General features: G+C 39.2%; 1 protein-coding gene across 3 annotated transcripts; it reads left to right on the plus strand.

Annotated features, from left to right (window-relative positions):
• The first annotated feature begins 299 nt into the window (after window positions 1-299).
• Window positions 300-24,680, plus strand: LOC105482218 (gamma-glutamyl hydrolase). 3 transcript variants are annotated; one of them, XM_011742229.3, is made up of 9 exons: window positions 300-628; window positions 3,514-3,628; window positions 9,035-9,085; window positions 12,305-12,389; window positions 13,299-13,437; window positions 15,396-15,502; window positions 15,585-15,675; window positions 21,975-22,112; window positions 24,211-24,680. In XM_011742229.3, the coding sequence occupies exons 1-9, from the start codon at window positions 520-522 to the stop codon at window positions 24,330-24,332; spliced, it is 957 nt and encodes a 318-aa protein (XP_011740531.1). In that variant the 5' UTR covers window positions 300-519; the 3' UTR covers window positions 24,333-24,680. The 3 variants fall into 3 exon arrangements, with proteins under 3 accessions (XP_011740531.1, XP_070924276.1, XP_070924277.1); XM_071068175.1 differs by lacking the exon at window positions 24,211-24,680 and adding an exon at window positions 22,446-23,991; XM_071068176.1 differs by lacking the exons at window positions 21,975-22,112; window positions 24,211-24,680 and adding an exon at window positions 15,837-16,050.
• The last annotated feature ends 600 nt before the right edge of the window (window positions 24,681-25,280 follow it).

Raw genomic sequence — 25,280 nt, forward strand, 5'->3', positions numbered from 1 at the left:
CCAGACATAGGGCCCCGACCTTCAAGTAGGCGGTGCGGTTGGCGCGCAGTTCTCAGGGGCCTTCTAGAATCTCCCGCCAGCCTCCCCGCTGCCTGGTTACCACACGCTGCCAGGGACACCAACCTCCCCTCTCGAGGGCCCGGGTTGGCCGGCCCAGCTTTGTAGGGCTGATTGAAGGCCACATCGACATAACAGTTGAAAGGGAAGGACGCGGACACCACCCAGTACCCGCCCCAGGCGTTTCCAGAGTCTCCGGTTAGGTGATCCGTGGGGGTCGCGGTCGCGGACCGGGGACAGAGCAACGGGGCGGGCGCGCAGCGAGGGCCGCAGTCCCAGAGCCGCCCACCGCCGCCCCACGGCCGCCTAGCGCGCGCCGGGACTGCATTTCCCATAGGCCCGCGCTGCGGAGCACCGCCCACCCGAGCCCCACGCGAGTGCGCGGCCGCGAGGTGTCCCCGCCGCAGCCCCAGCCCGCCGGCCCGCAGAGCTTTTGAAAGGCGGCGGGAGGTGGCGAGCGCCATGGCGAGCCCGGGCCGCCTACTGTGCGTGCTGGGCCTGCTACTCTGCGGGGCGGCGAGCCTCCGGCTGTCCAGACCCCACGGTGACACCGCCAAGAAGCCCATCATCGGTAAGGAAGCTGTGCGGAGCCGCAGCATATGGGGAGGGGCTGGGTGTCGGCGCTGGGCGCCTCCCGCCGCCGCGCTCCAGCTGTCGCGTCCTGCCGGGGAAAAACCCCAGATGTGCTTGGCTTTTGGTGCAAGGAGGACCCCGGGCTGGGTACCATTTGGATCGTACTGAAATGTACCTAGCTGAAGTGTCTCGTTCATTCCTTTAGACTCATATGGCTCTTAAAGATGGGAGGGAGGAGGGTGCACCGTGAAGAATCCTGCGGATTTTCTTTTTTTGTACACAGCTAGGAATTTATACTAAAATAAAACATTTCTTTTGCGCACATAGTTGGGAATTTTTTACTCATTTACATCTACACGTGCGTGCATTACATTTGTCAAAATGTCTCAGGTTGAGGGCGTATTTAAAATACCAGTGCATTGTAATATAAAATCAAGAAATTAAGGTATAATTTGGATTTTGTCATGTTCAGTAGCAGAGGACAACAGTGGCTAATATCCTAATGTAGGTTCTATTTGATATTAAAATGCAGTACACAATTTTTCGTTTCCAACATATTTGTGTTTTAAAGAGATAGTAAAATCAGTCTGTGTTACCAAAACACACATTTGAGACAGGCCCAAGGAAGGCTACCTGGGAGAAATCATCCTGGGGTTAAAATTTGCCCAAATAAATTTGTGTGGAATTAAGATTAGTTTTATTTTGGCTGTAGGATTATGCCTTTCATACTATTTTTTTTTCTATGAAGATTATCACTGTATTCTGTAACTAAACAGAAATTAGATGAATGTTTTTTCATATAGGTAGTGCCCAATTTTCAAATGGATTGCTTACTAATATTTGGAACTTATTTCATAGCTGTTTAACATGGTGATTTGATTCTCCACGAACTAACTCAAGCTGTAATTAATGTAACAGGTTGCATATTGTGTGTCCAGAGGAGAGAAAAAAAGCAGAGGGGATTGTTTTCCCTTTCCTAGAATCAGGGGTAGCCCTGTGTCAAATATTTAAAAAAGGGACTTTGCTTTTGGTCACTGAGATCAGCACAGAATCGTTAACCGAGTACCGACTATGTACACAGTCTTGCTCTAGGAAGTGCAAAGGATTAAAAGATGACAAGGAAGCTACAAAAGTTATCAGATGGCCTTAAATTATTGGTGAAATTTTGGTCACATTTTGAGGGAGAGGGAGAACAGCTTGAGCTCTTTTCCCAGGGATGGGAAAAGTGAGTATGCTGGGCCCAGGGGAAGGGGAGATGTTGGTGGAACTCACTTTGATATACTTCTCTTTCTGGTAACCCTTGTGCTCCCATGATGCCCCATGTCACCTTTGTGGTACCTCACTCCATGTACCCTGTACCACTCCATTTCCTATGACATTCCTAGTTCTTTGTTCCCTAGTCAAACTTTGTATTCCTTAGTAAAGATGATTTTACCTACCAGTAAGGACAAAAAGTCTTACGGAACAAATTTCGTCGTTTGATATGTTACCGGAATACCTGATGAATGCCAATTGTAAGAAGCTGGAAATACAAAAGCGAGTAATACAGACAACAGCTCTTCCTATCAGGTGGCCTACAGAGACACTGAAAGTGTTCCAAATGCTGAAGTGCTGAATAGTAGTAGGCACAGGTACTCACCCGACAGACGTGTTTTGATGTGTGCTGGTTGCTGTACTGTGCTGGGGCTGGGTTTCACTGGTAAAAGGAGGCCAGAGAGATGGGTGGGGCAGAGCACACAGGGTCTTACAGAGTTTATTAAAGTTTAGGGACCCACTGAGGTAGTTAAACAAGGTGGTGACACCTGCTTGCTGATCTGTCTCTCCCTGATCTCCTTTCCTATTGCTTTCTGCCTTCACTCACCTGGCTCTAGTAACATGGATTCCTTGCAATGTGACAGGCACCTTCCTGACTCCTGGCTGTTTCTCTTGCCATTCTTTTTTCCTGGATTCCTCTTTTCCCAGATATGTGAATATGGTTTACTCTGTCACCTCTCTGGAGTCCTGGCTCAAATGTCATGTTTTACCTTCTCAAGGAGGACTTGCCTGGCCACCATATTGAAGACACTGTCCTTTCCTCCACAGATGGGATCTCCTTCCCCACCTTCTTTCTCTCCTTAGTGCCTACGACCAGCCACTCTATATATTATGCCTTTTTATCTTGTTTATTGTTTGGCCTCTCTCCCCTCCCTGATACATATTTGATTTAATACACACAGGGTAGGGGTTTTTGTTTGGTTCTCTCATATTCATGTGTCCCCAGCACCTAGTTTGTTGCCTGGCATGAGGTATGATTCAACAGTATATATTGAATGACTGTAGGAATAGGAATGGTGATGTGATCCGATTTGCTTCTACGCGGGGAGCTGCTTGGAGCTTGAGGGATTTCTTAAGAAAAGATGTAAGAAGACCTTCTAAGAGTCTATTATCATAGTGCAGTGGGGAGAGGAGAGATATTGATAGTTTGGGCTAAAGTAATGTTGGAGAGGTGTGGATGGAAGATGTTTTCACTCCTTTGCTTCATTGTCAGGGAATCAGTGTGTCTGTGAGTATGTGTGGGAAAGGAGCGACAGTCTTGTAGATTTAAGGATCTGTATTCTTTAGATGGATTCTAGGTCTACAGTTGTGTGAAGGCTGCATGTGCTACTGTAGTCCTTCTTTGGGGGCTTATTTGGCTTCCCTGATGTGGTGAGAGATAGATCTACTTGAAACCAAGATTAGCCTCCTCTGCTTCTTTCCCACAGCCTGTGGGTGGACTTGGAGGAGAAGCTTCCTATTTAATTCTGTGAATTGAAATAATAAAATATGATATTTTTGCTCTGATAGATTTCAGTTTCTGAGCAAGAAGAAATTTGCTTGAAACTAAACTTTTTTTTTTGTTATTAGGAATATTAATGCAAAAATGCCGCAATAAAGTCATGAAAAACTATGGAAGATACTATATTGCTGCATCCTATGTAAAGTATTTGGAGTCTGCAGGTGCAAGAGTTGTACCAGTAAGGTATGGTTCAGTGTTTTTTTAAATTTTACTCTGTAAAGAAATTGCTGCATATGGCCGGGTGCGGTGCCTCATGCCTATAATCCCAGCAATTCGGGAGGCCGAGGCGAGTGGACTACCTGAGGTCAGGAGTTCGAGACCAGCCTGGCCAACCTGGTGAAACCCTGTCTCTACTAAAAATACAACAATTAGCTGAATGCAGTGGTGCACATCTGTAATCCCAGCTACTGGGGAGGCTGAGGAAGGAGAATCGCTTGAACCAGGGAGGTGGAGGTTGCAGTGAGTTGAGATTGTACCACTGCACTCCAGTTTGAGCAACAGAGCAAGACTCCGTCTCAAAAAAATAATAATTACTGCATAATATCTCTAAAATTAGTGCTTTCTCTTTATGATTACATCGTTTAAATGCAGTAACATTGAACCTGATTTTTGCCACAAACATGTTGCTTAGAGTCTCTCACTGAATTGTTCAGTGTGGGAAGCTGTGTGTTACCTGTAACGTCATTAGAGGTACTGTATGTCATATGCATTAGCATCAAGAATGAAATGATAGTTTCCTTTACCCCAGAAAAGGTGGTCCTCACAGATACTATGAAGGTAATGGAGTAAAAGAATCTAAAATTTATGCAAACTCAGAGTGGGAGAGGGTGGTTGTGGGGGTGTGAGATAAAAAATTACATATTTGGTACACTGTACATTACTTGGGTGACTGGTGCATTGAAATCTCAGACTTCACCACTATACAATTAATCCGTGTAACCAAAAACCAATTTTACCCTAAAGGCCATTGAAAAAAAATTTTTTTTAAAAATCTACAGTTTAACCAGCTTTATTTTATAATATTAGGATAAGAGAACACTTAGGGAATGAAGGAGGTTTTTAGAAAATGACTTTTAAAATACCTTCACACTCTACTTTAAAAGTTTGTAAATTACTAATGCATTAGAGTTGCTTCAGTGTAGATTATAGGTATTGCAGTTTTAAAGGCACTACATTATTTTTGTGATAAAATGTTCCTATAAGAATGAGATGATTCATCTCATATTTTCATTTAGAACTGAATTCTTCCCATATTTTTCATTTGGAAGGAGCTAACAACCAGAATCTTATATGTATTTATAATATCTTGTCAGCTAAAATTAATGTATTTTATAATCTTTCAGCACCCTCATCTAATCCATTTTGAGTGATTTCACACACAAAACACTATTTATTCTATACAGCCTGTTTCTGTAAATAATTTCTCATCAAAAATTACAACAAAAGTACTGTTCAAATATACTACTACTAATAAAGCCAATATTACAATTTAGAGAATTGTACCACAAAATGGCTTTAGGTTTAGATTTATGAGAATTGTTTTCTCGTATGATCTTTTACATTTAAATTAAGTTTCTACACCAAGATTACCATTTGCTTTTGATATTAGTCTTTCATATTTTAGTAGCATACCTAATTTTACAAATGACATTTTATTTGAAACCCATGTAACATCAGAGTTTTAGAGCTGGGTAAGAGGCTCTAGAGAGTCTTCAGAACAGTGTTTCCAAGTTTTCATCAAGGAAGCTTTTAAATGCAGACTGTTCTAGGATGTTAGCACTGACCATGTGCATGGGAGATAGGAGAGACAAAAGGCAGAACAGCCATAAAAAAGAATGAAATCATATCCTTTGCTGTGATGTGGATGCAGCTGGAGGCCTAAGTGAATTAATGCAGAAACAGAAAACCAAATACCGTATGTTTTCACTTATAAGTGGGAGCTAAACATTAGGTACACATGGACACAAGGATGGCAGCAATAGATACTGAAGGCTACTAGAGGAGGATGGGGATAAGGGCTGAAAACTTACCTGTTGGATACTGGACTCACTACCTGGGTGACAGGATCTTTTGTACCCCAAACCTCAGCATCACACAGTATACCCATGTAACAAATCTGCACACATACCCTCTGAATCTAAAATAAAAGTTGAAATTATACAAAATAAATGAAGTAAAATCATAAATGAAAGAGGAGACATTACAACTAATGCTACAGAAATAAAAAGGTTCATAAAGACTACTTACAAGAAACTGTATGCCAACAACATGTGTAACCTAGAAGAAATGAATAAATTGTTAGAAACACACAGTCTACAAAGACTGAATCATAAAGAAACAGGAAACAAACCTGTCACTGGTGAAGAGATTGAAATGGTAATCAGTAGCCTCTCAACACAGAAAAGCCCAAGACCAGCTGGCTTCACTGGTGAATTCTACCAAACATCTAAAGCAGAATTAATACCAGCCCTTCTCACACTCATCCAAACAATTGAAGACAGTACAATTCCAAGAATGAACCCCAATGTAAACTAGGATTTGGGCAATTATGATGTGTCACTGTGTTTTTATCAACAGTTAAAATGTACCACCCAAGATGTTAATGGAGGAAGCTATGCATCTTTTGGGGCAAGGGTTGTATAGGAAATCCTTAACCTTCCCTTAATTTTGCTGTGAACCTGAAATTACTCTAAAAAATAAAGTCTTTAAAAAAATAAAACAAAATGCCTTAAGGCAGGTAGACCAGTTTAGAGGTAGTTGCAGTAGGCTAGGTGTGAAGTGTTGAGGGCTTGGCTTAGACCGGTGGTGTGGGAATGATAGGTAAGTGTTGTTTAAAAAAAAAATCACCAATATATGATGACTAATAAAAGGGCACAGGGAAGAAAAAATAGATAAGGATGATGGAAGTTTTGAAATCATGGGAGTTTTGAAACTGAATGACTTTGCTGAATATTGGTATTTATGAGAGATGCTGAGAACGTGACTGTCAGCATATAGGTTAATTTCCAGCTTGGGTTCTCAGAGTTCATTTAAGGTATATTGTTGGAATCATGAGATCCTGTAGAAACAGTGTAATACATAGGGGCTAAGTTCACAGACTAGCCTGCAAAGGATTATCTGATGCAAAATAAGACTGAAATGATCATGAGGATGTTAGGTTCATTTCTGAATTTTGGATGCTAGGAGTCAACTTCTGTGGTTTAGAAGTGAAAAGGAAGAGATGGGAGACCTGGGAAGCATTCTGAAATAGGTCAAGAAATTTGTCTTTGGTTTCCTTCTGCCTTCTTCCTGCCACCTTCTCTCTCAGGTGCTTGGTGCTCTCAGGTTGTCATAAATTCCCATTGTGGGACTAGTGGAAAACAGAATGTCCTGCTTCCTCAGAGGTAGCATACAACAGCCCATGGGCTGCAGCTTTTGGTTTAAAAATGTGTGTTGTTCACACCGCGTTTTAAAACACAAATCAGGCTGGGCACGGTGGCTCAGGTCTATTATCCCAGCAATTTGGGAGGCCAAGGTGGGAAGATCACTTACGCTCATGAGTTTGAGACCAGCTTGGGCAACATGGAAAAACCCCTATTTATAAAAAAATTTTTAAAAAGCCGGGAGTGGTGGCGTGCACCTATCGGCCCAGCTATTCAGGAGGCTGAGGTGGGAAAATCACTTGAACCCAGGAGGTGGAGGTTGCAGTGAGCTGAGATGGCGCTACTGCACTCCAGCCTGGGTGACAGAGCCGGACCTTTCTCAAAAAAAAAACCCAAAGACCACAAATCAGACTTTATAAGAGTCTGAATTTTTGGTTTTTTTGAAGACAGTTTTTTGGATTGGGTTTTAAATGGGGCAAACACTCCCCATTGGCAACAGTGCTTTGCCATCCTTTTCATGCTGCTAAAACTGTGTCATTTGCCATCATCACCAGGCTTAAGCCATTTCCTTATAGTTAAGGAGAGAATAAACTGTTTCTCATACCTTGTTGAAAGGGGCTTTTGTTTCAGGAAATGTCTGACAATGTGCAACTTACAGTTATATTCTCTGCCAGGGCCCTTAGGCACCAGAGTTGTGACATGGCACACTCCTTCCCCTGTGACAATTAAGCCTCTTAATAGTGATAAGTGGGGACCAAAACTATAGTCATGGACAATGTGGGAGCCATTTATTTAGAATTAATGAAATGACTGAAACTAGCTTGCACTGCTAGCTGGCAGGAGTCCTTGGAGTGCAGCTGTGTGATCTAAATCCATTTTGGTCCCTGATGGTAGTGGTTGCCCATTCTGGTTTAAATATCCATGGGGAGAATTCTGGGTCCTGACTGGTTGGTTCCTTTTTATTGCCACAATCTGGGGAGATTAGATTGGCAGAATACTGGGTACATGTAGATTCATATTTCACCTCCCTGTCACTTCCCAAGGCAGGGCTACCTGTCAGTATTTCTCCACTTAAGACCATGGTAAGCACCATTCTGGTATTACCCATTGCTTTTGTGGCCCTCTGCCAGGAAGAGATTACTATGAACTTGTGAAAGACAGACCTGGACTTGCAAAGCTTGTTTGGACTTGAGAGTAGATCCCAAAGTTGTTTGCTGGCAAAACACAGCCTGTGTTCTGGATATCACAGGTGTCTAGTTAATAATTGGTGTGAGGGATCTCACCTCCCCCAAAAACTTCTTTGAGAGCAGAAATGGACTAGTTGACATCTAGTCATAAGTCTACTTCCTTTAGGGCAGGTTGAGAGGACAGGTACCATTTATTCTCTCGCAGAAACCAAAGGCTGCTAAATGTGGGAGAGTTCTTGCAAGGATTTCACCGACTTGGTGCTCTCTTCCCTTATTGTTGCATTTTATTGAACTTTTGGGAGAGCAAATGTCTTACTGTGACTTAGTAAATGTTGTCGCCGTATGTCACAGATTAATCCCATCTTTTTTTTCTGGAGAAAGGGAATAAAGTCACCAATAATATGGCAATTGTTAGGAGGCCCTTAAGGGGTGTTTGATCAAGGGTCTTTCAGAGTAATTACCTGGGCGTTTAGGCTGTTCTACAGTCATCTCTCTGTAGTCTGTCAATTCAGACTAGATCTGAACCGTCCTGACTTTGAAATGCAGAGTAGTCCCTAGACTCTTGCAACTAGTTTGTTGAGGTAAGATGAAGCAGAGACTTGACATTTATTTATATATTTTTTTCATCTGCCAGAGCTGCCTGTAGTTAAATAGGAATGATAAATAAAGTTACTTAAAGGAGTCTTTACATAAAACTACTGACTATTCTTACATTTCTTTTTGTAGTTTTTGGTTAGTAGAGAAATTACTGGTGCCTAAATCTCACAGTCTTTAATGTTTTGCATACTAAAACATACTTCACAATATTAAATTACGTTAGATCACAGAAAAGCATATTTACTTGTCTGATTAGCAAAACAAGGATAGAATTATGTGGCTTTCAAGTGGTTTGCAAAAATGCCTCTAGGAAAGTAGATAATATTGTCTAGTAATTAAAAATTAGTTTTTATTTGGCTTTTTAAAAGTAATGTGGTGACTTCGTTTAGAGGTTTACTTGTAAGTTTCACAAATATAACAATAACTGTTTTTATTGTTTTCAGGCTGGATCTTACAGAGAAAGACTATGAAATACTTTTCAAATCTATTAATGGGTAAGTTGGCAGCATTGGTTTGATGCGGTATATGAGTGGTCTACATATATGTCTGCTTTTGTGAAGGAAATCATACAAATATTATACATGTTTCTTTGTAACTATCTTAGAGTGGTATAGTATTTTCTGAGTTCTTTTATAGGATATATTTTCTTGGGAGATGCAAAAGTTCTTCAAAAGAGGAAGAGGCAGGTTAGAAAATGTATAATTGTTACATAGTAGACACACATAATTTTTTTAAACGTGTGACTTAATCTTTGTTCTTTTAATGCTTGTCTTAAATGTTTGAAGCTACCTTGAATGGCATGGCATACTGCTTGCATATGGAGTTTATAAGTCCAAAGTCTGAGGATGTTGATTTTTTTTTTTTTTCGGGTATATTGGAAAAAACTGTTCTGTTCTCCGGTTTCACCACAAAAGATATGTTAGCTCACAGAACAAGACTTCTAATCATATGAAAAAAAAAAAAATGTCCACCATTACTCTTAATTTTAGGAAAGAAGGCTAATTACAGCAGTCAAAAACATTTAATTACCAAGTTGGCAGAGATCAGAAAATTTGCTTATACTCTATAGGGCCTGTGAGGAAACAGGCATGCCCATACTTTATTAGAGGAAATGTAAATCATGTAGTCTATTTTGGGATAATGTTGCAATACCTATTGAAATTAGAAGTACATACACCCTTTGACCTGGGAACTTGAGGAGGAATTTTATTTTATAAGTATATTCCACATTGCATGAAGACTTAGACTCAAATATATGCATTGTATTAGTAGTATTGTCTGACTGTCACCCAGTAGTCCATCAGGTGAGAATTGGTGAAATAAAACAGACTATGTACATTTAATAGAATACTATGCAGGAATTAAAAAATGAGGTTATCTGTAGATGCTGACTTGGATCACCATTGTCCCCCATGTGAAAAAGGCAAGGCATGTGATGGTGTGTATAGCATACACCCCGTTTGCTTTTTGTTAAAAGTCAGAGTGAAGAGATATGCATATTTCTACAAATCAACACAGCAGATTTTAATGGCAGTCATTTCTGATTGAGAATAGGGTGAGAGGAAGTATTTTACTGTAAAACGTCTTTTAAAAAGAGCTTTATTATTTTTACTTCTAAAACCATGTTAATTTATTGTTTCTTTTAAAAAGCCATGTTTACAAACACCGCATGTTCTCACTCATAGGTGGGAACTGAACAATGAGATCACTTGGACTCGGGAAGGGGAACATCACACACTGGGGCCTATTATGGGGAGGGGGGAGGGGGGAGGGGGGAGGGATTGCATTGGGAGTTATACCTGATATAAATGACGAGTTGATGGGTGCTGATGAGTTGATGGGTGCAGCACACCAACATGGCACAAGTATACATATGTAACAAACCTGCACGTTGTACACATGTACCCTAGAACTTAAAGTATAATAATTAAAAAAAAAAGCCATGTTTAGAAAATTATTTGCTTTCAGTTCAGTTTGGTTCAGTAAATATTTACTGTAAAATCATTTCAATTTAGTAAAACATTTACAATGCCCAGTATGTGCTGTGTGCAAGGTACTTTGGCATGGACAAAGATCATTAAGTCTAGGCTAGAATGTAATAGTAGAACCTCAAAAATAGACCTTTTGAATCACTTCATTTTCTTCCCACCCTCTCCCCAATTGCATTCCTGTTTGGAGAGGAATCTGAAATCAAGTAGCAGTGTAGACAGTAATACATACTTTTGGGAGGTAGCCTGTACATTTGATCAGTATGTCTTCATGCAAACCACCAAAATGAGTCCATTTTCTATCTTCCTCACTTGCTTTCTGCATTGCCACTAATTCTTGCTCCTGTAGGCCCCTTTTCTCTCTCATGTAGTCACTGAAAGCTGCACTCCAAAGTGGGTTAAATTGGGGGCCTTATTTATATCTCGGAGTGTCACCAGAAAATGAGCTGTATTCTAATGTGACTTCAAAAGCACCTTTATTGAGTCACTATTATGCATTGGACCCCATAGTATTTTGCAGGGGGAATAACAGAGATGAAAAGACAGAGCCATGCCTTAAGGAGTTTGTCATATAGGAGGGACAGTCAGGTTTTGCTGCATGAAAGGACTTTGGGGTTAGACATACCATATTTGATCAGAGGCAGCTTTTTAAATACTAAGTTAATGTCTGTAAGCTGGAGACCTGGGATGCAAAACATAAAAATTAAAAAATACTGAGTTAATGGAAAGAGAGAACGCTAATGAGTCTTCCCTAAGCCACTTTTAATTGTGGGATTTTCTGCTTGGGTTTGTGGTAGATATTCTCCCACACAGATGCTTATATGTTTTCTACCAGACTGTGATCTTCCTAACAGCAAAACCACTCATGTTTGTCTCTCTAGGCAAGTCCTGAGTCTAGCTCGTGGAAGAAACAGAATATATTTCTTGAATAACAACAATCTCACAAGTGATATTTCACATACCTCAAACTTGTATTTAAATATTTTCAAAATTTTAATATGTTTAATACCATTTTTCTTACCTCTTTTGAATATCCTTGGTTCTTTCAAGACATTGCTATAAATTATAAATTTAAAAGTTTAATTTTAAAAGTTGATATAAAAACATGAAAATAGTTTTCTATATTTCACCTTTATAAGTGTGTAAAAGAATATCAAATATTTTTGATTGCCTCCTTTTCCTAGACTTTTTGTAGAATCGTAATTATGTTTCTTGAAAAAAATGTTCTAATACCATGTGTATTTCTGAAGAGACTCAGGGTGATAAGAATTAAGTTCTTGTAGAAATTTAATTCCAGCTTAAATATCTTTTTTATGACCAGCTTGTTCTTTATAGTTAAATTATTTGTGAGCTAAGCCCTACCCACCTGCAATTGATTTGGCATGACAGATCACCTTCTTTTAAACCTGGCTAAACCTGGAATTTTGTCCATCTTTGATATCTAGCTCTGTGTACTCTTGCCCCTCCCCTACTTATTTACTTTTAATTTTCCCACACTCTATTTCATCAAATAAACTTTTTGAAGAGGTTTTTGGAAAATATTCTCTAAAGTGTTGTTAACTGCTGTAGTTTCTAATTTCTTTTTTGTTTTTCTAATTTTCTTCAAGGATCTTATTGCATATGTAATAAGAAAAATTGTTTTAAAATAAAAAGATTGTTTTCTGTGTGTGTATGGGTCAGGGGTGGCAAAATACACCCTATCTGATTTATGTGACGTTGTTTCAGAATCCTTTTCCCTGGAGGAAGTGTTGACCTGAGGCGCTCAGATTATGCTAAAGTGGCCAAAATATTTTACGACTTGTCCATACAGGTAATTATCAGTTATTGCTTGTTATTCCAGATGGATTTTTGTAAGTTTTGTAAGTTTTAGTGAGAGTAGTTCTTGTTTTAAGCAGATGGTAATGCTCCCTTCAAAATTACCCTTAGCCTCATCATACCTTTAACCTTGAGGCACCTGTTCTTGGCTGTGCCCAAATAAAAGTGTTTTCCATGTGCTTCATCTAATCCTGGGCTTCCAGAGACCCTTCAGAGCCCTGCTGACTGGTCCTCTCTTGATGCTTGTTAATGTGAACCATGTCCTCATGTGGTGTAGACATTCTGATGTCTCTCTCTGTCCTCTTATTTTATTTTTTTGCGGCATTGTTTTTAGGTTATTAATTCTCACTTCTTGAAATCTGTTCTTCTTCCCAACTCATTCAATCCTATTTGAACTTTCTTCACAGTTACCGTAGACTCCATGTTCATTTACCAAGCAGAGCTTCTGAGCCTCTGACTTCTCCTTTGTAATGGTCACAGTGGGACTGCCTTTGTACCATAGCTCACACCCTTACGGTTTCTCTCCTCAACTATTAACAGTGATTTTTAAATTAATCTTGCTAGCCCTAGTATCTTACCAATCCCCGCTTAAATATTTCCCTAAATAAGTGTTTTTAGCCTTTGAAATACTTGTTTCAAACTTTTAATAGCTAAGGTCAGTAATCTGTAGGCTTTTATAGTCTTTGGGTCAAGATATACAGTGTGTCCACAGCTCATGTTTTCCAGCCTGTGTGGGAGCTCAGTCTGAAGAGAGAGTAAGTGATAGCCTACTTATGGATCCTGGAGAATGCTTCAGAAATCCATGTGTAACTCAGGTGCCTGTTTGGTAATGACAAAAGATATGGCTAATTTTTATTTTGAAAAGTTTGAATAAACTTAGTTTTCTCTTTTTCTACTTGCAAAGAGTTTTCACGATGGAGACTATTTTCCTGTGTGGGGCACATGCCTTGGATTTGAAGAGCTTTCACTACTGATTAGTGGAGAGTTCTTATTAACTGTCACAAATACTGTTGACGTGGCAATGCCGCTGAACTTCACTGGAGGTAAGAGTACTCTTTCAACCCTCTAAAAAATATTTGCTGGGCAGGATTAGTAAGTAGCAAATATGAAAGTAAAAGTGCTTATTTTTATTTTCTTTTTAGCCTTTTCCCTGAAGAAAAAAATGCTTACAACATTAGCATTTAATTTATTTACATAGGTTGAAGATGTGAATTACCATCCTTATACTCATTGATGAGGATGACTTAAGGAATTGTGAATTTTAATAACTCATTGCTTCTAGTGATATCAGGACTGTGTGTGATGAAGAACTCTGAAATGGAATCTGGTTTTGAGTCCTAGTTTTCTCACTTTGACCTTGAGGAATCATTTTTACCTCTGAGGTTCAGTGTCCTCATTTGCAAAAGGGTCTAACGCTTAGGGGTTTTTTGTGTGTGAGAATTAAATAAGTTTTTTTTTTTGTTTTTTTTTTTTAAGACAGAGTCTGTCACTCTGGAGCGCAGTGACGCAATCTTGGCTCACTGCAACCTCCACCTCCAGGGTTCAAGGGATTCTCCTGCCTCAGCCTCCTGAGTGGCTGGGACTACAGGCGCCCCACCACACCTGGCTGAATTTTGTGTTTTTAGTAGAGACAAGGTTTCACCATGTTGGCCAGGCTGGTCTCAAACTCCTGACCTCTGGTGATCCGCCCACCTTGGCCTCCCAAAGTGCTGGGATTAGAGGATCCACCGGGAAGCGCTGTATTTACTCAGCAACCAGGAACTCCAGTGAGTTTTGGTGTCTAGAGTTTTTACTGGAATGTTGTTATGAAATAATTGATTGAATCATTGCCTATGTGACTGAACTCAAATCTCCAGCCCCTCTTTCATACTTGGAGATTGATTGGGCTGGCTCGAAGTTTCAACTTTCTGATCATGAAGTTAGTGTTTCTAATGATTAGTCTTCATCCTGAAATATTTGAGGGACCCACCTTGAATTACCACATTAGCATAACAAAAATACTTTTATCACTCCAGGAATTCTAAGGGTTTTAGAAGCTTCCTGTCAGGAACCCAGGACGAGGACCAGAAAGATTCTTAATGATACCACTCTGTATAAGTAGATAATGATTGTTGTTGGTTACTTGATCTCTGAATGCTTAGAATTGAAGCCACCAGCTATTTCTGTTCTCTTGAGGATTTTGCAAGGAAAGTAGCAGTCATACTTAAAACCTATAGAATGCTTTATGCTTTTGAAAGCTCTTTCTTCCATTGTCTCACTTAATAATTGCAAAAACCCAGTGGGAAGTACATGTATTAGGTCAGAGTACTTTGGTTCTGTTGCCAGAACCCAGTTTATACAGAAAAGGAATGTTTCAGGGAGCTGCGATTTTCATGGAAGTCTCTAGCAAGAATAAGGGGCCTGGTTTGCAACAGCTGGCACTATCACCTTGAAAACGTCAGTTTCTTTTTTTCAAAATCTGTTTGTTGGTGTTTGAGTCTGTGCAGCACCTTCAGGGTTGACCACTAAGATATATTGCTTTTTGATCTGTTTACTGAGTCAAAATTTCTTGGCTTGGTTCGTGTTCTTTTCTACATTGTTTTTATTTTTATTTGTTTGTCCCAGATACTTCTGAAAATATGTTGAAAGTTTTGGATCCTTTCCTGGGCAAATACGTACACCCATGGAAAGTTTTAACTGTTTTTCAGAATAGTCTGTGGAAATCTAGTTAAGATTCCCTGCCTGTTCTATAGCTTGCCAATACTCATATCAGAAGAATTTTACTTATTCATGTTAAAATTCTAGAAGAAAATTACTTATATCTGGAGCATATTTGAGTTTATGTTAAACACATTTTGTAACTTGATTGGAATACTTCTATGGAAATGATGCGTTTTGCTTATCATTTAGTCATCTTGATTATATCTTCATAATGGCTTCTCTTTGGGTGCAGATAAGTGATTTCAGTGGATTTTATTTTTTGTGTGTTTAAATTATTTCTCTTGTACTTAAATTATTTCAGGTCAATTACACAGCAGAATGTTCCAGAATTTTCCTACTGAGTTGTTGCTGTCGTTAGCAGTAGAACCTCTGACTGCCAATTTCCATAAGTGGAGCCTCTCCATGAAGGTATCACACTAATTACACAATGAAATTAATATGTTTAGAATAACTGCAGAAGTAATCATTTTGTTTTGTTTTCGTATTCTAGAATTTTACGATGAATGAAAAGTTAAAGAAGTTTTTCAGTGTCTTAACTACAAATACAGATGGCGAGATTGAGTTTATTTCATCAATGGAAGGTATATCACTATAGCATGTACACTTTATTTCATTTATTTTATATTTTTGAGTTTTGATTTTGTATGTCTTAAAATCATGTTACTTTGGGGCCTGAAGATGGATGTTAGGGCATTTTCGGAGACAGGAGACGTGTTTTGTCCGTGTTTCAAATTAATTGCAGTTTTCCTGGGTATTTTCCTGAATGAAGTGGTGAAGAAGAAACGTAAAAGAATAAAGGGGGTGGAGATGAAGAAAGAAATGAAGAAAATGACTTCTGTTTCTGGCAATATTGCAGATTAAATAACTTGATAGACTTTCCTCCAGCCAACAACAAAATAAATGTGGGTGATAATAGAAAAACATAGTAAATACGCTGATGAATTGGCAAACAAATAAAGATACTCAGGTTCAAAATTTTAAGAGTTGAATGGAATATTTAAACCAGTGTTGTTATTGAATCAGGAGAACCTGAGACAGTCAGGACCCTCTACATGGAGCAGGACTTGGAAGGCTATACCTGCAATGTCAGGCTGAACTCAAAATACAGCTGGAATCTGCCCTACAGAATGGCAAGGAGAATAGCCCATCCTGAGCCTTGGGGCTAAGGGAGTGGGGTGGGGGTCAGTGAATAAAGCCTTGAATGTTTATAATGGTGGGCTGTTCTCCTAGTGTGGCCAGCATTATACTAACTGGGAAGTTGGACAAATCTTAAGTAATTTTGTTCAGGGTTGTCTCAGACTGGTAATGCCCTCACATGTGACGCTGAAGCAAATGTAAATAATTATTTTGAGAGGACCAGAGGTTCATCCCAGGCTTCACGGAATTTCCATATATGAAGTTTGAAGGAAAATGAACACTTCACAGCCAAAATACTACTAATGTACAAGCAAGCAAAGTACTGTGAATGAGAACTTGCAGAGATAACAGATGTGGAAGCAGACCTGCATAAATGTTAGATATTAGTATTATGAGATAAAGTATAACATATTTTAAGTTTTAAAGAAAGAAATAAGAATGCTTGCAAATATAGGCATGAAACAGTCAGATTTGAAAATAACCAAATTCAGCTATTAGAAATTATAGTTGAGGCTAGGTGTGGTGGCTCACACCTGTAATCCCAGCACTTTGAGAGGCCGAGGCGGATCACCTGAGGTCAGAAGTTCAAGACCAGCCTGGCCAACGTGGTGAAATCCCATCTCTACTAAAAATACAAACAACAAAAAAAAAAAGCCGAGCATAGTGGTACGTGCCTGTAGTCCCCTACTTGGAGGTTGCAGTGAGTCGAGACTATGCCACTGCACTCCAGCCTGGATGACAGAGCGAGACTCTGTTTCCAAAAAAAAAAAGAAGAAATTGTAATTGAAATAAAACCCTCAGTAGACATGTTAATCAGAAGGTTAGACACAGTTGAGGAGAAATTAATGAACTGGAATAGAAGATAGATGTGAAGGAAACATTCAGAATCCAACATAGCCAGACATGTAAATGTAAATGCCAAATGTGTCAGAAGAAAGGTGGGAATCTGGAGGGTAAAGTGATTTCTTACATACCTAACCAGAACTCTTGAAGGAATGGGAAAAAGTAGGACAGAGACAGACTCTTTTTTCTGTGTTTAAAAAAAAACAATTCAGGTGGATAAAAGACCTAAGGAGAAAGGCACACTACAATAAGGTTTTAGAAAAAGTAAAGGAGAATTGTCTTTATGATCTTGTTTAAGGGAAGGAGTTTTGAAGACAAAATATAAACAAACCATAAAGGAAAAGATTGATGAATTCAATCAAATGAAGAAGTTGTGTTCATAAAAGGAAACAAATTACACAAGAAAAAAAGGGGAGGTATTTGTAATGCATATAACTGACAAAAGTTGTGCGTCTAGCTTACATACAGTAAAGCTATGTAATTTAAGAAGAAAAGATAACTTATGAAAAATGGATATGAGGGCTGGGCATGGTAGCTCACGCCTGTAATCCCAGAACTTTCAGAGACCAAGGCGGCAGATCGCTTGAGGTCAGGAGTTTGAGACCAGCGTGATCAACCTAGTGAAACTGCGTCTCTACTAAAAATACAAAAATTAGCCAGCCGTGGTGGCACACACTTGTAATCCCAGCTACTTGGGAGGCTGAGGCAGGAGAATTGCTTGAACCTAGCGGGCGGAGGTTTCAGTAAGCTGAGATTGCACCACTGCACTCCAGCCTGGGCGACAGAGTGAGACTCAGCCTCAAAAAAAAAAAAGAAAAAAAAAAAGGATATGATATTTGAATAGATACCATACCAGAGAAACTTGTCCACTTATGGCTTGGTGAAGTAAGTTGCTCAGTGTAATTACAGGGAATTAATTCATGATCAGGGAATGCAAATGGAAACCAAAGTAAAAACCATTTTATACCCATCAGATTGGCAAAATTAAGAAGCCTGCTGATAACTAGTGTTACCCAGGATGTGGCACAGCAGGTGCTTTCATGCACTTATGATTGGAAAACATTTTGGCATTTCTTAGTAAAATCAAACATTTTCCAGTTTTGTTACCTGGCAGTTTTATTTATTGGTTAAAAAATATCTTAATTAAATAATTTCATGTATGTAGAAATGTACGTGACATTATGTTCATACCAGCAAAAAAATGGGAAACCACTCAAAAGTCCAATAGTGCAAAGGATAAGTAATACTACATAGCTATTAAAATCAGTGAGCACACTGGCGTGTACCACTGAATGAATTATGAAGACAATTTTGAGTTGAAGCAAGTCCCAAGGGAATACATGCTGTATATTTTCATTTATATGATGATTAAAATTTGGCAAAAAAGAAACAATGTATTGTTTGGTGGTAAATTTAAGGCAAGGATGGGGTGATGAATAAATATGAGAGCTGAAGGGGTGGGAAGGACAGTAGAAGGGCTTTGGAAGTATTAGTCATGTTTCCTCCTCCCAATCCAGCAGACCTCACTACATCAGCATTAACCACCTTCTACCTGGATTGCTGCAGCAGCAGCCTCCTAAGGCTTCCACAAACCCATCTTCTTCCAGCCACCCATTCGTGGTCTGCTGAAGTACCAGTCTGATAGCATTGCCTGAACAAAACTCCTCAGTGGCTCCTCTGCATGGGAGGATGAAGTCTAGATTTATGAGCTCACTTCCTCCACGCCCTCTCTCTGCCTTCACCTCTAGCTTGTACCCTGCTAGAGTAGCATGACCCTGCTACACACAGCCCTTCCACAGAGCCATGCTTCTTGGCTCTGCGCTCCTCATGTGCTTTCCTCTTCTCTGAAAAGCTCCCGCTTTCCCCTATTTGTTTCTCCTGATGAACTCTTAGCCATCTTGAAAAACCCAGGCCACTTGTCATCCCTAGAGGCCTTCTCTACCATCATTCCTCTTCTCTACAACCTTGGTGCTTTGTGCTATGTGGGAATGTTTCCTAAGAGCACGTATTTGCTCTTGTTCTACCATCCCTCTAGATGAAGAGCTCTTTGAGATCAGGAACTGTATCTTACTCTCCTTTGTGTTTCCAGGGCTTTATGTAAACCTCATAGATGTTGAATGAATGCCTACTTATTTAAATGATAGAATATTGGGTTAGAAGTTAGGGAATCAGGTTCCATGTTGGTTCTGCTTTTGACTATGCCATACCAGGCTCATTTGAAAATTTTCTCCCGCCTCCAAAATAGGAACACTTGAGATGCTTTATTATTTGCATATTTTCTTTCCACTCTTGATACTTTGTCTAAATCAGTGAGGCAGGGTATGATTCCTCATATTCAGGAAACTGCACTGGTCTGTTAGTAATGCAGTTTACTAAAGAAGAGTAAATCTCACTTGTTACTGAATGTCGGTGACTTCAAAAAGTTTATGGGAAAAATTGAATTAAAATATAAAAATAAAAACTATAAACTTTGTTTCTCAAGCTCTATCAAGTTTAAGACATTTTTGCCCATGATGATACCAGCCTTTTAGTTCATCCCTAAAGAACTGAGGGTCCTGTGAATTGAACCATGTCAAATGCAGTCTTTTTTACATTCTTAACAGAAATGAGTGCCCTTTAAAGACTTTTTAAGATTAGGAAACAAGAATAAGTCAGAAGGAGCCAAATCAGGACCATAAGGTCCTAATGGTTTCTCATCAAAATGCTCACTAAATAGCCCTTGTTGGATGAAAGGAATGAGCAGGAACAATGTCATGCTGGAGAAGGACTCTGGAGAAGCTTCCTTGGGCGTTTTTCTGCTAAAGCTTTGGCTGACTTTCTGAAAACACATAAAAAGCAAATGTTACTGTTCTTTGGTTCTCCAGAAAATCAACAAGCAAAATGCCTTGGAGCATCCAAAAAAACATTATGACCTTTGCCCTTGACCAGTTCACTTTGGCTTTGACTGGACCATGTCCATCTCTTGGCAGCCATTACTTTGATTGTGTTTTCAGGTTCATACTGGTAAAGCCGTGTTTTATCTGCAGTGGCAGTTCTTCAAAGTAATGCTCTAGGGTCTTGATCCCACCTGTTAAAATGTCCATTGAAAGTTCTCCTCTTGTGTGCAGCTGATCTGTGTGCAGTGGTTTTGGCACCCATCGAGTGGGAAGTTTGCTCAACTCTGGTTTTTCAGTCAGGGTTGTGTAAGCTGTCCCAATTGAGATGTCTGTGGTATTGGCTATTCTGCTGTTTATTGTCGATCTTCTTCAATATTTTCCTGGCAAATTGATGTGAATAGTCTGCCTGGAGGGCTTCAACATTGTGTCATTCCGTCTTAAAATGAGTTATCCATTGGGAAACTGCTGACTTCCTTGGGTCATTATCGCCATAAATTTTTCATAAAGCGTTAGTGATTTCACCATTCTTTCATCCAAGCTTCACCATAAATTTGCTATTTTTTCTGTCTTCAATTTTAGCAAAATTCATATTGCTGTTACAGGGGTTCTTTTAAAAGTGATGTCTTATCCTTCTTAGTGCCTCATACTCGATCCTGTTCATACAAGTTACTTCAAGTTTATTTTGGTGCGAAAAAGTTGAAACCCTTGCATAATATTTTTTCATAATACACATTTTCCATGAGCTTTTTGAAGACTTCTTATATATATGTTATGTATGTCTCTCTTTCTCTTTCTGTCTCTGATTCTATTGGATGTAAATCCTTTTTATGATTTAAGATATTTTTTGTCCTCAATAGTGCTTCATGCATTGGAAAATTTACTAGAAGATCTGCCTTTCAGTTAACTATACGTCACAGTTAATTTGCTAGTCCCCCAGCCTGTGGGCCTCTTGCCGGTAGCTTCACAGGTAGTCCCAGAATAGAGAGGAAGAAATGGTAGTGTCACACGGAAGTAGGGGAGGCAGGGAGCTGAGTGCCTGGAATTGCATGAGGCGGGTGTTTCCTCTCGTGAATATCCACAAAGCTGGGATAAAATGTTTCCCTTCTGTGGCCTGCTCTCTAGTCAGAAAGCTTACTGGGATGAGAATGGACAGTGCTCTTACCCCTAGATGTCTCTTCTTTCATTAATTGTCTTCATTCCTCCAAGTACTTTCTGATGGTGGTCATGGTTACAATTCCAAAGCAAAAAATAATAGAGGGGAGATTTTTATTTTTTTCAAATCAAAATGAGGGAAAGGCACATCTGAAAAAGAGACGAATATGTGTATTTTTCTGAAGGTAACTATTACAGATATTCACATTTTTTTGAATTGTGGAATTGTTCATGCTTATGTAAAAGTAGAGAGAGTAATATGAACCCTGGGTGTCTGTCTCAGTTAGCTTCGACGATTGTCAATAGCTCTGTGTCCCTTCTTGTTTTATGTCTGCTTTTAAACTTCTAAAAAATATTTTAAAAATGTATACCACAAAGTCATCAGTCATTCCATAGACTGAGAGAGAGAGACACAGTTTAGGCTGGGACAAACTGGCTTGTGTGAAAGGACACCAGAAGTGCTGCCATACTTCATTCTCATATGAATAAGTCGTTATGGGAGGACAGGAAAGCATGTTATGAGACGGGGGAGAAAGAGACCAACTGTGGAAGAAGCTTATATCACCAATAAAATGTGCATCTGACTTTTGGATGGGGATACATTCCTCCGCTCAGCTGCTACTTTGCTATGAATATCTCGAAAAGCAAATCGCTCCACAAATTGTAAAAGGTTTGCTAATCAGTGAAATACATTACTGGGAATTTTCACAGTGAGTGTGAATGGAAATTATTTTGTGTCTCAGATATGTACAATTTTACCTTGTCTGCTATTGTGAGTTTATAACATGTTTTACATAAGACATAAACCAATTTCATTATAAGTAACATCTTAAACCATTCTTAGTACTTACTAATTTATGTTCTTCTTACAGGATATAAATATCCAATATATGGTGTCCAGTGGCATCCAGAGAAAGCACCTTATGAGTGGAAGAATTTGGATGGCATTTCCCATGCGCCTAATGCTGTGAAAACTGCATTTTATTTAGCAGAGTTTTTTGTTAATGAAGGTAATATGAAGGTGTATAATTTTGTCATTTTGGGGTAGTTTTGAAGAAAATTGCCCTCATCTGAACTTTTACCTACCTTTTTGCTCTATAAATGTTTTGGAAGTTCTATAGGTTTAACTTTAATGAATAATACAAATGGTAAGTAATGTGAAAGCCCTGAAATTGAGATGTTAGGTATTCTAATAAAACTAGGACAGTTATTTCAATTAACAGTATCATACATGCTTCAGTGGGCAGAATTCTTGAACAACAGCATGAATAATGTTGAGAGTTTTTTCTTTCTTTCTTTCTTTTTCTTTGTTGTTTTTGTTTTGTTTTGTTTTGTTTTGACAGAATCTTGCTCTGTTGCCCAGGCTGAAATGCAGTCATGTGATCATAGCTTATTGCAGCCTCGAACTCCTGGGCTCAGGGGATCCTCCTGCCTCAGCATCCTGAGTTGCTGGGACTACAGGTGCACACTACCATGCCGAGCTCTTTCTTCTCGGATACTTTTCATTTAGATTCTTCCCTATTACTCTCCATTTTTTAGAATAATGCTTTAATTATAACCGTCTCTGAGAATTAGGTGTTACTTTTCCAAGACAGTGATAGAAATTGAATGTATACCACCAGTTGGTGATTTTAAGGCTACCTGTCTGTAGGCATTGGCATAGTGGAGAAAGCAGATAAACTCTGCCTGCTTTTTGGTGATGAAAACATAGACATATTCATGCTGTGTTATGTTTGTGGTAAACCAAGAATTTGGTTGTAAACGCTCATTTCTTAGTTAAGCATTTTAGGTATAATAAGTCCTATGATTTAAGCAGAACTGTGTATAGCAGGTCCTTGAACAACATTGTTTACTTTGAAGCTGTTTCATTATAACATTGATGGAAAATGGTTTTGTTATACATTGTTTTGCTTAAAAGTAGTACAAGAACCTATCAATGATGTTAAGTGAGACTGTAAGACAGAGGTACAGAAACAACTTGTAAAGGATAGAGATCACTTTGGTGAGGTATAGCCATTTAAAGACTTCAATGAACTTTGTTGTCATTCCATCTCCAAGCTTGCCCTAAGTTTTTATCAACTCTCCTGCCATTGCTGGGAAGTTAAGTACTTCCTACTGAGTTACTCTGCTTTAGAATTATGCAAAGCTGAGTGGATGGTTTTATGACAAAAACTGCAAATTAAAAAAAAAAAGTATCCCAATATACAGTATTAGTCCAAAGGAACGTTTTCATGTGTGCGTGGAGTGAATGAGGGCAGCAGTGGCAGTGCCGCATTTGCTGCAGTAGTAGTCACGTGGCATTTAGTCTATGTGGTCTTTATCTTCCAACATTCTTCTTTCTAAAAATGCTGTAAGAGCCTGTATTTCCTTTGACTTTGGGAGCTTTAGGAGCTCTCACCTCCTCACATTTCAGCTTTATCATGCCAAACTTCTCACTGAGCCTCCTGGTTTTTCGTAATTCTGCCTTACCTGTGAAAATGTCTCACTTCTCCGTCTGCCTCAGCTTCGCCAGTTTCTCCATCCTTTTTACTCTTGTAGCATCCAGTGATGATACGCCATAAAAACATTTTTATCATGTGATTCTGTGTGGTTACGAGGCTGAACTTCTTGAGTGTTAGGATCTGTTCTGTTTATATTTCCATCCCCAGGCTGTGTATCAAGTCTTGTGTACACATAGCCACTTGGTAAGTATTTGAATGAGTTGCTGAGTGAGCACCACGTGGGATATGCTGCAGGGCAAATGCAGCACAGCTGCTGTGTCCGTGGGCGACTGTGCCATAAATCGGGCACTGCTTTATTTGGGGAAATGTTGTAAAGCATTTCCCTCCCTCCCTCCTCCTCCTCCTCCTCCTCCTTCTCCTCTTCCTCCTCCTCCTTCTTCTTCCCCCTCCCCCTCCCCCTTCTCCTCCTCCTCCTCCTTGAAAGCAAGTTTATTAGAGAAGTAAAGAAAAAAAAGATGGCTGCTCTATAGGCAGAGCAGTCGCATTTCTCTTCTTGTTGATATTTTCCCACTTAATAATGCTGATTGCAGGAAGAAATGTTATAAAATAGTCTCTTGAAGATTTTATCATCTAATATTTTTAAAAATTAACTTTTTTTTTCTTCCAGCTCGGAAAAACAACCATCATTTTCAATCTGAATCTGAAGAGGAGAAAGCACTGATTTATCAGTTCAGTCCTGTTTATACTGGAAATATTTCTTCATTTCAGCAATGTTATATATTTGATTGAGAGTCTTCAATTTGTTGACAGGGCAAATTTGAATAATTCCATGATTAAACTGTTAGAATAACTTGCTACTCATGGCAAGATTAGAAAGTCACAGATTCTTTTCTATAATGTGACTGGCTCTGATTCTTCATTCAGTATAGGACTATTTATATAATATTTGATAATTAGTGAGACATAAATAATCACAGTGTTTTCATGGAAAAGCCTTCTTATAGCTGAAGATTGGAAAAAATAAATTTACTGAAATACAAATATTTTTTCTAATTGATTTGCTTTGGATATAAATACCATCCTCTACCTGCCCACCCCGTCCTCCTTGCTGAAAAAGAAAAGAATCTTTTAAAATCCTACCACTTGTTCATTGTGATGTCTCCCTCCTTTGGGTCTCAGGAGTATTTGTGTGTGCGTGTGTGTGTGTGCGTGTGTGTAGGTATGTGTGTATAGATATGTGTGTGTATGTGTGTATCTCCTTTTCTGCCCTGTGTTAACTTCACATTTCAAGCGTACACATCCTGAAAACAGAGTCTGTGTCTTGAACTTTTTATCTTTCACAATGTCTAGCCCAGTAGGCCCTCACTAAGTAATTGTCACTACTTGTAAGTTTTTTCCCATGGAAAATAATTTAAAAGCTGTCATATATTTATTTTGGCACACTTTAATGTACTTTTCTTTGTCTTTTTTTTTTTTTTTTTTTTGAGATGGAGCTTCTCTCTTGTTGCCCAGGCTGGAGTGCAATGGTACAATCTCAGATCCCTGCAACCTCCACTTCCTGGGTTCAAGCAATTCTCCTGCCTCAGTGTCCTGAGTAGCTGGGATTACAAGCATGCGCCACCACACCTGGCTAAATTTTGTATTTTTAGTAGAGATGGGGTTTCGCCATGTTGTCCAGGCTGATCTCAAACTCCTGACCTCAGGTGATCCACCAGCCTCGGCCTCCAAAAGTGCTGG

The sequence above is a fragment of the Macaca nemestrina genome, chromosome 8 (genome assembly GCF_043159975.1).
Source record: "Macaca nemestrina isolate mMacNem1 chromosome 8, mMacNem.hap1, whole genome shotgun sequence".
NCBI classification, from domain to species: domain Eukaryota; kingdom Metazoa; phylum Chordata; class Mammalia; order Primates; family Cercopithecidae; genus Macaca; species Macaca nemestrina.

Excerpts from the sequence above, each read along its gene's own strand:
- LOC105482218 (XM_071068175.1), top strand. The coding sequence starts at position 520 with ATGGCGAGCCCGGGCCGCCTACTGTGCGTGCTGGGCCTGCTACTCTGC. Across the intron at positions 629-3,513 it reads CGCCAAGAAGCCCATCATCG|GAATATTAATGCAAAAATGC; the intron begins GTAAGGAAGCTG and ends TTTTGTTATTAG. Across the intron at positions 15,676-21,974 it reads GTTTATTTCATCAATGGAAG|GATATAAATATCCAATATAT; the intron begins GTATATCACTAT and ends TTCTTCTTACAG.